Raw genomic sequence first — 13411 nt, 5'->3', positions numbered from 1 at the left:
AAATTCACACTTTCTAAAACTTGGCTAGAGTGGTGAATATGAAATTGATGCTTCTTTTGTTTTATTTTATTTTATTTACTCTTTATAAATATTATAAATGCAATCTTCTATTGTCTCTTCTTTGGTTGTAAAAGACAAGAAAATTCCTTTAAAAAAAAAATGACAAGAAAATTTTAAAGATAATTTTTTTTTTTTAAAAAAAAAATTTGAAGATACCCAAAGATATACCAACAAGTTTTGTAGATAAAATCCCTTGTTATCATATCGTATCAAATATTAATCACTAAACTTTAGGAATTATCCATATTTTATCATCTATTATTATTATTATTATTTCATTAAATACAAAAAAAAAAAAACCATCAAAAGTACAAAAAAAACAAAATTTATAGAATAGTCTCATTTGCTAGGACCAATATCTCATTGATCGAACAAAACCAAACCATCAAGGATGGTGGTTCAATGACTTATTATCTACGCCTCTCTTATGCGGCTCTCAACAAATAGGTACTACTATGGTCACATCCAGATAAGCCTACCATTTTTGCTAAAAAAAAAAAAAAAAAAGAACAAAACCAAACAAAACCAAACCCCAACGTGACTCACCAAACACAGAGAGCGCGTGGCGCATGCTCACCCAATAAACAAACGCCGTAACATAATAGCAATTGCATAGTGAAGCCCTCACTTTCTGCTCTCAGAGCCGTCGCTACCACACTCTGCGACTGCACGGAGAAATGCGAAAGGCTTGCCTTTTGATATAATCGCTGGAGATCCCAACCGATTGATCGTCGCGAAACTTTGAGATCGAGCGCGAAGACGACGTAGGGTTCCCGACGAGGACTTCTTTTTCTTTCGCTCTTTATTTTTCCAAGGGTTTTTTTTTGTTTGTCCTTCTCCTCGCAATGGCTTCGGAGGACGTGAAGACGAGCGAATCGGCGGTGTCGACGATCGTGAATCTGGCGGAAGAGGCGAAGCTGGCGAGAGAGGGCGTGAGGGCTCAGAGCTACGCTTTCAGTATTTGCAAGTCTCTGTTCGCGGGTGGAGTTGCCGGAGCAGTGTGAGTTGTATTTTCCTTTGCCTTTTCTTTCATATGATATCTTTTTTAAAAATGGAATTTCTTTTGTGGTCTGTTTGTTTACTGAAAAAATCAAAGTTACGTATTTATTTATTTATTCATTAGATACTCATTTATGTACTCATTTGACTATGGAAATAGTAATCCCTGGTAAAGTTTCCCTGGCACTTTTCCTTGTTTTCTTTGTTTTTGGACATTTTGGTTGCTGTGAGAGGGTGTGTGATCAAAATTTAAAAATTGAACCTTTAATGTCTGGTTGTTGCAAGAGAAAAAAGGAAAAGAAAAGAGACTTTTTTTTTTCCTCCCATTAGAAGCCTCGTATGATAGGAACTAGAATGAAGTAGGAGAATTAACTGAATCTAAGATTTTGATTGGTTACTGAGAATGTGGGAGAAGAAATAAACGAGGATTGAATCTTAGTTGTTGTTGTCATATTGGACCTCAGAGAGAAAGGAGCCTGTTAGGCTCATACAACTATCCTATAATTTATATAAAGCATATGAAATAAGGTCTACTAGTCTCTGCTTTGTTGCTATGTGGTTGTCATTTTTCTTGTCTTTACGAAGTAATTGACTGTTTGCTTGAAGACTTGAAATTTTTGTGTTGTGAATGTGTTTATTGCTAGAGTTAAGCATGTGTTAAGTAGTTGTTTTCATCAATTGTATACATGATGGCTTGGAAAATTTATATAGTGTACTGAAATGATGCAATCTACATGTTTGACTTTTTAGAATATGAATCTTTTATACCAAATAAACAGTGAAGGGAAAATTTTGTTAAGGATTTTGTTACCCACTCTGTAAATTTGGTTGCTTTCTAACTTTTCCATAGGAAGTGACCCGAAAACTGTGTTTCCTACAGGGCGGAGGATTAATTATTCAACTTTTATAAAATTGAGCTGCCTTGGCAGACTATAGCATCACTAAGTTTTAATTTGCTGCAGTGTAAATTTCTAGTACTAGTTTATATTGTTCTTATTGGCATTTCTGATTGGTAACTACAAGAACATGCTATGCATTCCTTTCCAATTCCTGTATCCGTGGTACTGCCTTTTTTATTTTACAGACCGAAAAGTTTTCATGTCTATGCAGGTCACGCACAGCCGTTGCTCCTTTGGAAAGGTTGAAAATATTGCTACAGGTTGGTTTATATTCAGTTATTCAAGCTTGTTTACAAATGCACAGACACACTGATAAATATCAAATCAATGATGCGTTAATTAGCTCTGGCAATATACAGGTCCAGAATCCCCATAACATAAAATACAATGGAACAATGCAAGGCTTGAAATACATATGGAGAACTGAGGGTTTTCGTGGAATGTTCAAAGGAAATGGTACTAACTGTGCACGTATTGTACCAAACTCTGCGATCAAGTTCTTCAGCTATGAGCACGCTTCAAAGTAAAGTTTTCTGCACAAACTCTATGTTGAATTGATTACCTTGGTATGTAGTTTATGATTTTGATTGTGTTATTGGCTTTTGGTTTGGGGCCCAGTTTTTAAAATTTTATTTTGTATTGTTGGCAAAATGGGTGAAACATAGATTCTTTAGCCAAACTGAATTTGTTAGGAAGCATGGTCTGTTGAGTTTGGTTGATGGTGCTGTTGATTGTGAACATGTAGCTGTCATAAGTTGCTGGTTATATTCGCTATGCCAAATCACATCAAACTATTTGAAATAATGATAACATGAGATGAACTATACTACCATTTCAGTTTTAATGATGAGTCAGAGTAATATAATCATGAGCATGTTTAAACCTTTTCTCATTAATGTATGTCTGGGAAAGAAGAGAGAGTCATGCTTCCACCTATCTACTGTACGTAACTATTTTAGTTATGTATACTTTGTTGTATTAGTGGAGACAATTGATTAATATTTTTGCCTTATTATTATCTGACAGGAGAATCTTGCATCTATATCAGCAGCAAACTGGCAATGGTATGTCCACTAATACAATATTTTTTTACTTATCAAAAAAAAAAAAACTGGCAATGGTATGTCCATCTTTGCCATCATTTTTGTCAACCTGATGGGTTATTAATTGTTTATCCCTAAACTAGACACATTGGGAGACTTTGTTTTAACATAATGATTTGTCTCCCCTTTCTTTTTGTCGGGTGGCCGAGTGCCTGGTAAAAGAACTATGAGATGGGTCCTCTTCACTTCTTCATGGTCATGTAATAAATCAATAAAGAAAATTAAGGCATAAAAGAAATCCCGTTTAGCATCATTTTAAATTTTATAATGCATTGGCTTACTAAATGTGAGAAGTGCTTCAGAGCTGTTGCCTGCAAGGGCTTCTAAAACTGCGTACTTTGTTATGGCTTAGCTGTGAATTATACTTTAGACATATTATGTGTAAATTACGCCAGGATAAATTTTATCAAATAATAATAATAATAATTATGCCAGGATAAATGAAGAATGAAACCGGTTGTTCTCTCTTTTTTTTTCCTCTGCTTATATTGTTTGGTTTTTTTTTTGGCTCTTTTGGTTTTTCATCTTTCACTTGCAAAGTGCTCTGGAACCTCTGCTGCTGCTTTGCTGTAATTAAAATTTTCTAATTGCTAAACTAGTTTTATGAGTCTTTTCTGGTATCATTTACGTTGACATGGTTGTTCATGCTTTGTCGTCTAGTGTTGCTGCTTTCAATTTACCTGTGCAATTTTAGCAATTTTCATGTTGCCTAATTGGTTAAGTTACCATGTGATGTGCATTGCTACTACACAACATTTGGGTTATTTTTTGCCACATTTTAATTAGGTTAAATTAGGTCATGTCAATGTTTTTATCTCAAATAGATGGTAATAGAACTCGTGTTTCCTTTTTATACTGTCATGAGTCTTTTATGTGTCCACCTTTACTAAATGTATTGAGACAGCTTGCTTTCCATATGCTTCTAATATTAGAAATTGGAACTGATGAATTTATCCTTACAGCTTACACATGAACTTCATTAGTAAGGCATGATTGTAAACTAACTCAGATGAACTTCATTTTGTGTGTCCTAGGATTCAGAAATGGATAGATGGCACTTGATGGAGGACATATGAGTTATCTAATGCACTTTCTTGTTATTCCTGCAGAAGATGCTGAGCTCACTCCTCTTTTGCGTCTTGGGGCTGGGGCATTTGCTGGAATAATGGGCATGTCTGCAACTTACCCAATGGACATGGTACGAGGCAGGCTAACTGTACAGGTACTTGGTCTTCTAACCCCAATCCATTTTATTTTTGTCTATCTCTAAGATGGAAGCTGCTAGGATCATCAATATCTATACTAAGCGGCAAAAAGAGATTTACAGCTGTGGTTTAGTTCTTTAGAGGAAATTTTTTGTTAGTTTATTTATCAAGATAAATGGAAATTCATTTCATTTAAGGTACCCTTCTTTTGGTGATTAGTAGGGATTATGGTATCATGCATAGGTAATTAGCATTTAAGTATCAAATTTTTCATGGGTCTTATATTTGCAGACAGATAAGTCTCCTTACCGGTACAGAGGAATTTTACATGCTCTATCAACTGTGTTGCGGGAAGAAGGCCCACGGGCTTTGTACAAGGGCTGGGTTCCTTCTGTTATTGGAGTTGTAAGTATTTTTTCGTTCATATTTTGGGCTGTTACTTTGGACCAGATAACTACAACCAGGATGACTGCATATACTTGTTCTTGATCCTTGAGGATAGAACCAGCAAAAAGAAAAACCAAAATGTCTGCCGGTTTAATAATATCTTCATCTACTACTTGGCTACAGTCCTGGTTGACTTGACAATTGTGTAAACATTATACTTGTGGAGATTTTTGCCTCTACCAATGATTGTATTATATTTTCTTCAAAAGAAAAATATTGGCTGAAGAAACTTTTGGCCTTAACATGAACAAGTATACCTTGAGTTTGGTTATCTTGATTGATTACTATTTTAGCTTTCTAATAGGGCCTCGTATCTTCTAAATCTCAAAGTTATCAACAGTTCCCCCAACTGTTTTCCTATTCTTTTGTTTTTGTTTTTTGTTTTTTGTTTTTTGTTTTTTTTCTTTTGGGGGGTATGGATTTTTGTATTGAGTTGTTATTTATGGGATAATTGTCAAAACTCACTCTGGTCTAGATTTTCTTCGGCTGTTGAGAGGTGACCGGGGAAGATGAAATTTAATGAAGGGAGAGGAAATTCAAATATTGGATACATATTCTTGTTCCCTTCGCTGCTTGTGCTTAATACTAACTAATCATATTCTTTTTAGTGCTTTTAATTTATATTTCCAGATTTTTGTGTAACCTTGGGAAGATACTTTCTCTAAACACGATATGCGGTTATGTTTGCAGATTCCTTATGCGGGTCTCAACTTTGGTGTGTATGAATCTTTAAAGGCTTGGTTGATTAAAACTAAACCGTATGGACTAGTTAGTGATGACTCTGAGTTGAGTGTGCCAACAAAGCTTGCATGTGGGGCTGCTGCTGGAACTGTTGGACAAACTGTTGCTTATCCTCTTGATGTTATACGTCGACGAATGCAGATGTTGGGATGGAATAATGCTGCCTCTGTTGTCACTGGTGATGGGAGGAGCAAGGTCCAACTCGAATATACCGGTATGATTGACGTATTCAGGAAAACTGTTCGGCATGAGGGCTTTGGGGCATTGTACAAGGGTTTGATCCCCAATTCTGTGAAGGTCAGTCTCCTATTACCTGCGATCTATGTTTTAAGAAATTTTGGAATAACCTTAGGTCAAACTGGTTTGACACTTTCAAGTAGAACTCTGGATCACCAAATCGAAATGTTAACTCACCTGGCTAATTGGTCACTATTCCTGACACTGAATGATTGTGGCACTACAAAAATGGAGAAATATCGAGATTCAGGACTAAAAATCCACTTGCCAGAAGGGAGGGAAAAGAGAGACTCTAAATCCTCCTAGAAATTTCTGTGTCGTCGTGAACTTTTATTTGGCTGGCAAGCCAAGTATCCATCGTGTATGGGTTATGCATAAAAATAATGGGTTGTTTTAGAGGTTTTGAACTGTTTGATAGGGTTTTAGAGATTTAGAGTTTGGGTGCTCCGGAAATTCCTCAAATTTTTTTTTTTTTTTTGACATGTTCGCACAAGAGTGGGGAATAGGGATTCGAACTAGTGACCTCCACTTTATAAAGTGTGGTCCTAGCCGATTGAGCTACTTCTTGGGGACAAAACCTTCTAGTCTTACAGATTGTGGCCCATGGGATGCCCAACATAATGTGCATCTAGATGTGGGCCCTGAAGTGCCAGGATATATACCTTTTATGGAGGCATTTATTCTTTGTAGCCTCGAATTTGGGTCCTAGTACTCGTAGAGTAGTTGTGTAAAACTTTATGATTAATGTTTAGAGTTCAAAGTGAAAGGCGTTTTAATGTTGAGGTCAGTCGTTGTGCCTCAAACTGTAATAGTATAATAGTATGGATATCAGAACGATAGGTAAGTGAGAATTTTATTAGAATAAGGATTAAAATCTGATATGTTAATTTGAGGTAGCCAGGCCTCCAATACGATAGCACCAAGCAAAGAAGGTTTTCCATGTCATTCTCAGCCTCTCGGACTCTTTAAATAGACTTCAGAACAAATCCCCTTACAAACTGGACCTGACTTCTGAATTTAAACATCCCACAACAATGGGCTTTGATTAATCAAAAAATTGAATTTAAATGGCCTAAAAGTTGTGTGTTGACCAACAGTAACTGGTAGTGAACGGGGCCCAACTCTTCAAAATTCGTTTAGGTCAATTTAAATGTGCCTGTCCACATGGCATGCGTCACTCATGCAATGAGCCACGCCCCCAGCAGTTCATTTCTCTTTGATGCCACCTATCTTTTCCACACGTCCATCATTCAGCCATGTTTTGAAAACCCTAATTGATCCCAGCCGTTGATCTTTCCTTCAACTGATCTAAACTGATATTGTAAAGGAAAGATCAACAGCTGGGATCAATTAGGGTTTTCAAATCACGGTTGAGTGATGGACGCGTGGCAAGGGTATGTGGGCGTCAAAAGAGAAATTAAATGTTGGGGGCGTAGCTCACTACATGAGTGATGCAGCTTTTTATAACCAGGACCCGCGTCACCTACCTTTCCCATGTGTCCATCATTCAACCATGCTTTGAAAACCCTAATTGATCCCAACAGTTGGTCTCCACCGGCTCCCTTTGCAGGGGTGGAGGGTAGATATCTATTCCCTTCTTTTTTGTTTTTGTTGCCATAATTGCTTATATATGATATGGTGATATGGATCTTGATACATGTGGCATATTTTATTGATCTGATGTGGACAAAATGACAGTGGCAGATTCTTTGTTACAAAAATTTTACAGATTGAACTTATTTGTTATAGGGCAAAATCTCAGCCCCTTATTGTTGAAATTAAAAACTTGGATCCTTATTTGTCATAGGTGTAAAACCCAGACCCTTATGGGACAATTACCCAATTTCTCTAAAATTTGGTTTCACCTTGAGGCTTGGATTTCTTCCAATTTCCCTTTTTGCTGTCTCCTCAGATGTGCCATAAACTTTTTGCCTTTCAAATCAAGTTATTTAAATGTTGCTGATAAAGATTCAAATCTTTTAGTTGGTTTATCAAATTGATATTCACTTATTAAGCTTAATGAACATATCTTTCTCCGCATTAGGGCATTGTTTGATGTGCTGTCTATCTTGTTCAGGTAGTTCCATCTATAGCAATTGCATTTGTGACGTACGAGACGTTGAAGGACATTATGGGAGTTGAGATCAAAATCTCTGACTGAAGTGTGGGGAACTTCGTGATAATTATTGAACAATTGTGCTATTTTTGTAGGCAAGGGGGGTAGAGAGAGGTAAACTAGGGATAATTTATTCCTTCTGGTTTCTCCAAGAATGAGTTAGAAGCACGTTTGAGCCTGTGTTTATATATTGTTTTCCCTTGTTTTCGGTTTTCCTATCAATGTTTCCTTATGAACATGCTGTAGCTTTCAGCTTCTCATTGATATTCTGTGTCAATAAATGTTTCGACAATGCAATAACGCATTTGCATGCCTTTCTAGCAGAGCTAAGAAAGCTTTTTCTGAGTATATTTGCTGTGATATGTGTTCCTGAACTCCCTCTCTCCCAGTAAATCAGTTGTTTAATTAGAGATGGAGATGATTCATGAATATAGATGCTAACTTTTCAAGCATGGAGAGATGGAAATGAATAATGCTGATGAATAATGTTGTTAACTTAAAAAAGGCAATTTAACAAGAAAAATGAAAAACAAAAGAACTTAATAGTCAATTATGAGAACACGATATGAATAGAAAAAATTATCAAGATATTAATAAGAAAAATGCAATATATTGAATTACATTTCTCTCTGTCTTGGCGATCTTCTCTTGATTCTTGGTATGCATTTTCTTTTACATTCTTCTGCCATGCCTGGTAAGAGGAAGGCATTATCAAAATCTTGATATTAAATAACAAGAAAAATGCAGCTTTCGTTGTTTATATAATCTTCGTAAAAGACGTAAAAAATTGTACCTGGAATCACGTATAGTTGTCTGCATCCTATTCCTTGGTGTTCGCCGCATGAGCTTGACTCCATTTATTTTGCTCCTTTTGCTTTGTAATCCTGATATGCAAGCTTTAGCTTCATCGTCTTCTGCACTTTTCCTTCCGATCTCCACGTAATGTAAGCCTTCTTCCTCCGATGAAGAGATTGATGAAAGAAACACGATAAGGAGGTTCAGCGCAGGCAGAAAAGACGCGTTCCAATCATCATTTACTTTCTCTTCCTGCACCATCTCAATTTCTTCATGTGTTTCCTTCGCAGGCTGTGCCATTTTTGCTATCAGCAACAACCGGAATTATGAATATGTGACGATAATGAGAAAACGTGAAAAATGCATGAAATCGTTACAATACTGTTTGGTAAAAGACGATGCAGTTCTCCATGGGAATCTGTTTGGTTGCTGAGAAAAGATGCTGAAAAGAAAATCTTGAATCATACGAATCAGGACATGAAAGATAACAGAAACTAACCTGGCGAAAACTGAAAAACCAAAGCAAGTGGCTGAATTTATGACCTCTGCACGCGTAAATGTTATTCCATAAACGATTTTTTTTTGTCTTGAATATTTCCTTTCTCACAGTTATGTAAACCGGTATTACTTATTCGTTTGTGTCCCATTTATCCCCCAAAGGGGAAAAAAAGAAAAGAAAAAAGAAGTAAACATTGGCTCAAAATGGGCGGAGCCCATGAAGGTTGAGAAACCTCTGTTGCAATGTAGAGAGCGTTAGTTGCCAATAAATTGCGGGTAATATTGTAGGAGACGAGAAACTAGCCGTGAGTAATTACCGTTAATTTAGTTAGATTGTTTGTTATTTATGGAAGTAGACAAACGACCCTGCATTTTTTTATTTCTCCCGCATTTTTTTTCTTTGTATAAATGGATGATCATAAATTGTTCCTTATATGTAGGAGTTTAGGCCGATGCGTAGGCCCATATTTGGGAAGATAAATAATTTACGTAAATATTTTTTTCATTTCATCCTACAAATTTCATAAATTAATCATTAAATTTGTGTGAGATTCACGTAAGTCCACAAATTTAATGATTAATTTGTAAAATGAGATAAATAAAATATATATATATATTTCTTGAAGATAATTTCATGGGATGTGAAGACTAGAGTATCATCTAAAATGGGCCTAAAAATTTTGATTTGAATAAGGCTCTTTGTTCCGTACGGGGTAAATTCCCTAATTCAGTTTTAGGCAAATGAGTTTGTAGTTCTGCTGTATTTGTTTATTTTGATGTTGGTTGTTGTTCCCTTTGGGGAGCGTCATTTTATTTAGGGAATTCTGAACTTTTTTTTTTTTTTTTGACATGTCTGCACAAGAGGGGAGGAGAGAGATTCGAACTTGTGACCTCCGCTTCATTAGGCGTGATCCCAGCCGATTGAGCTACCTCTTGAGGACGAGAATTCTAAACTTGAGTAGCTGTAGTGCTGTGTTTTGTTCATCAAAGCTTAATGGAATGATTTATTCATTAAAAAAAAAAAACCCCTTTATACATTAAGTTGTGCTTAATTTTCTCAAACAAATAATAATACTGATGCAAGAAGTAATATACATATATATTTTTTTCCTGAGCAGTCAAAGCAAGGTATTCCTACCTCTTTTTAAAGCTATCTTTATAATCTAATCAAAAATGCCAATTGCTTGAATCAGCTGCATGAGTCTTTTCTGCCCATCCAACTCTGTTGTCTTTGTACATATTTCTGATCTAGCAATGATCCACATGTCTGAAATTAAAGAGTGAAGCTTTTGTTGAGGCAAATGATTTGGTAACATGGAAGAAGTCTAGGAGAATTCGGATTCTGAGTCATGCCCAGAAGATGTTCTCCGCATTCTTGGACTTATTCTTGGACTCACCATTGGCTGGCTTTCTGAACTCATTCTTACACTTCGCCCACAAGCCGTCAGCTGTGGAGGTCTTATGGATCTTCCTCCTTTTGCTGTTCCTGTGAAACCAAATTAACAGGAAAATGGATAATAATGTTAACAAATAAATATCTCAGATTCTCCAGAAAGGGAAGATGGATATGAAATGTTGGCAATAATTAACTGATTTTCTAAATTATTCTGGAGAAAATAATGATGCATGCACAGTACCTGCTTGTCTGTTTGCTTTTACATCAGGAGTTTTCTTTAACAATGAGGTTTTCTTGTTCGCAGTGTCGGGTGAAGAAGCTAATGACTTGCTTTCGTTTGCGGGTGAGAAGATTGGATCATCCATCATGGGCAAATTTTCATCCCCATAAGCTGAAGCTCCTCCATCACTTCCTGATTCTGAATTATCTTTTAGGCTTGCACTTGTTCTCTCCTTCTCCTCAGTTCTATAAGCAAACATCTGAAATGGGATTTGTGATAAAGGCGGTGGATCAGAACTTCCCATGAAAGGGAGCTTCCTCAAGAGCGCCGCCTCTATCTCACAGTAATCGACCAACGGCAATGGTGGGTCTGGCTGGCTGTTATAGTCAGGATTCAATGCAAGGAACCGTTTGATATAGCGAAGAATCCTACAGATGGATGGGAAGCTCAGCCGTTGATTTGGGTCAGTATGCCAACATCTCTTTGTCAAATTGGTCAAGTATTTTGGTGAATTGAATGGAAAAAGAGGCCTCTCCCCTGCTCTAATGTTCCTGCTCATCTTGTCTCCTTGAAGATGGCTATCCTCAAAAGGAACTTTCCCAGTCAAGAGTTCAAAGCAAACCATTCCAAAACTGTACACGTCTGACTTTTCTGTGTGCTTGGAATTGGCTGTACTACTTCTTGTCTGTTCTTGCTCTTCCAGAACTTCAGGGGCATGCCAGATGAATGGGAGTGTTCCATTTTGATTTGAAGAGCTTTTTTGGCTCACACGTTTAATGGAGGACAGCCCAAACCCTGAAACCTTTGCATGCATATTACCTTCTGCTGAGATGCCTTTTGCTTTGACAAGAATGTTGGAAGGATTCAAATCTCCATGGTAGATTTTCTTTGAGTGCAGATATTCCATTCCTCTTGCAATTTGAAGCATAAGATCAACTACAACAGGAAGAGAAAATGGATTCCTCTTCCTTGGGCCAGAAATCTCTTTCATGTAGCTGGAGAGGTCTTTGTTCATGAGTTCCATAAGCAAAAAACACTCTTTCTTTTCCTCCTCGGTAAACCCACAAAGAAACTGCATTATGTTTGGGTGGGAAAGAGACAACAGTCTAGAAATCTCAGGAACAAAGGATTCAATATCCCCATGAAAGTGTCTTATGACAAAGCTCTCCCCCAACCATACGATCTCCTTGTACTGGCTGCCGCTCCCAATCCGCCGCCGCACGTGGTAGTCCTTAGACCCGACAAGGATTGAGGTTGGAAAGAGTTTCCCATCTATGTTTTTCAAAAGAAGATCACTGAGACACTTGTCATGCTTTGTGGAACCCAAAGTTTTCTTTTCCTGGAGCTTGTTTAGAAGAATCCATCTATCTTCCTTCCAAACAGTGTCAAATCGATTGCAAAAATCCTGGGTGATGAGGTACTGCTTCCCGAATTTCCACTGGAAAAGTTTCAAATCTTTATGTTCTTTTTTATATTTGTTCATGTTAAAGAGTCTCTTCTTTTGCATATCATCCTGATCCCACCCAGATAACTCTCCCGCATTCTCGATTGCTTCAATGACAATGGGAATGCAGGAAAGCAAGCTGTAGATGTGAAAGTCAATGCAGTCGGTGTTTTGATAAAGGGTAATGGCTTTAGCCCACCAATCCTTTGTTTCCAGGCACTGCCTGATATAGGCTTCTCCTTCTTTGAATATTTTGTGGAGTTCTCTCAAAGGCTGCTCAAGAACTTTCCATTTCACGTGCTTTTCTTCAAATATCAGGCTATGTCTCATCTCCTCTGCTATTGATTCGTATGCGAAGTTGAAGATATCAAGCAATAAACAGCACTGACGTGGGTTGATTTGGATATTGTCTCTGAAAACCATTAGAGCCTTCAAGCTCCCTACTACCTCTCCAATCTGACGAAATTGCTCCATCTCCCCTGATCAAACTACCCTGATGTCAAATATTCAAAACATATGAAATTCCATTGTTATTCACAAAAGATAAATCCAACCAAAAAAAAAAAAAAAAAAGAAGTTTGAAAATGATTCCCACCGTATTCTTAATTACCTACGAAAATCGAAAACTAGGTTGTACAAGGAAAACAAAATCCCACCAGATTCTCGCAATTCAAGCAGAACTTTTAGCAAATTCAGTGTAATTAAAAAAGGAATTTGTATATCTCTCTTTCCCCGGAATATTTGACCTCTATTATGAAAATTATAATAATTAAATTAAATTCCCCGGAAAATTGTGTTAATTGTTTGTTTGTTTGAAAGTATGGTTAACTGTTGTTGCGGTGGATGGTGCTGTGTTGTAGAATTACTGTTCCCGCGAGTTTCGGTGTTCTGGTTTAGAATATAGTAAAGGATCAGTTAACCGTTTTAACTAAATTTTGACAGCGTATGTCCTTGCAACTGACTACGCGTTTGGTCTTTAGTCACGAAAGAAATTGGGAAAGTGGGTGGAGTTCATCACGGATTTCAATTTTTAATACACGACATAATAAAAATTAGAAAAAAATAAATTAAAATTAATCCCAAGTTTTTTCGTAATTTCAATTTAGTTCTTGAAGTTTCAATTTCCACTATTAGTTTCTTAGATTTTACTTGTGTGCAAAAATCAAATTTTATTTTAGTTTACCGTCTAAATGATTGACAACACATCTGCCACTTAGATTGACATAACATGTCATATGTCAATATGAAGTC

The 13411-nt window shown here is 36.8% G+C and overlaps 3 protein-coding genes across 4 annotated transcripts; 1 reads left to right on the top strand and 2 right to left on the bottom strand.

Annotated features, from left to right (window-relative positions):
- The first annotated feature begins 688 nt into the window (after nt 1-688).
- Nucleotides 689-8181, top strand: LOC132186833 (mitochondrial adenine nucleotide transporter ADNT1-like). Of its 2 annotated transcripts, none has more exons than XM_059600927.1 (8): nt 689-1060; nt 2170-2218; nt 2318-2481; nt 2985-3022; nt 4174-4283; nt 4558-4671; nt 5404-5751; nt 7769-8181. In XM_059600927.1, exons 1-8 carry the CDS (start codon nt 906-908, stop codon nt 7850-7852), a joined length of 1062 nt encoding a protein of 353 aa, XP_059456910.1. In that variant the 5' UTR covers nt 689-905; the 3' UTR covers nt 7853-8181. The 2 variants fall into 2 exon arrangements, with proteins under 2 accessions (XP_059456910.1, XP_059456909.1); XM_059600926.1 differs by having other exon boundaries at nt 4171-4283.
- Nucleotides 8182-8432: 251 nt separating this feature from the next.
- Nucleotides 8433-9111, bottom strand: LOC132186141 (uncharacterized). Its single transcript, XM_059599968.1, has 3 exons — nt 9102-9111; nt 8601-8907; nt 8433-8498 (listed from the first exon to the last, which is right to left on the bottom strand). Exons 2-3 carry the CDS (start codon nt 8900-8902, stop codon nt 8480-8482), a joined length of 321 nt encoding a protein of 106 aa, XP_059455951.1. The 5' UTR covers nt 8903-8907; nt 9102-9111; the 3' UTR covers nt 8433-8479.
- Nucleotides 9112-10425: 1314 nt separating this feature from the next.
- Nucleotides 10426-12634, bottom strand: LOC132188618 (uncharacterized). Its single transcript, XM_059603132.1, has 2 exons — nt 10738-12634; nt 10426-10586 (listed from the first exon to the last, which is right to left on the bottom strand). The coding sequence occupies exons 1-2, from the start codon at nt 12632-12634 to the stop codon at nt 10426-10428; spliced, it is 2058 nt and encodes a 685-aa protein (XP_059459115.1).
- Nucleotides 12635-13411: the final 777 nt, after the last annotated feature.

This window comes from Corylus avellana, chromosome ca7, assembly GCF_901000735.1.
Source record: "Corylus avellana chromosome ca7, CavTom2PMs-1.0".
Classification (NCBI taxonomy): Eukaryota; Viridiplantae; Streptophyta; class Magnoliopsida; order Fagales; family Betulaceae; genus Corylus; species Corylus avellana.
The sequence above is the reverse complement of the archived record's forward strand: the minus strand, read 5'-3'. Positions and strand labels throughout refer to the sequence as shown.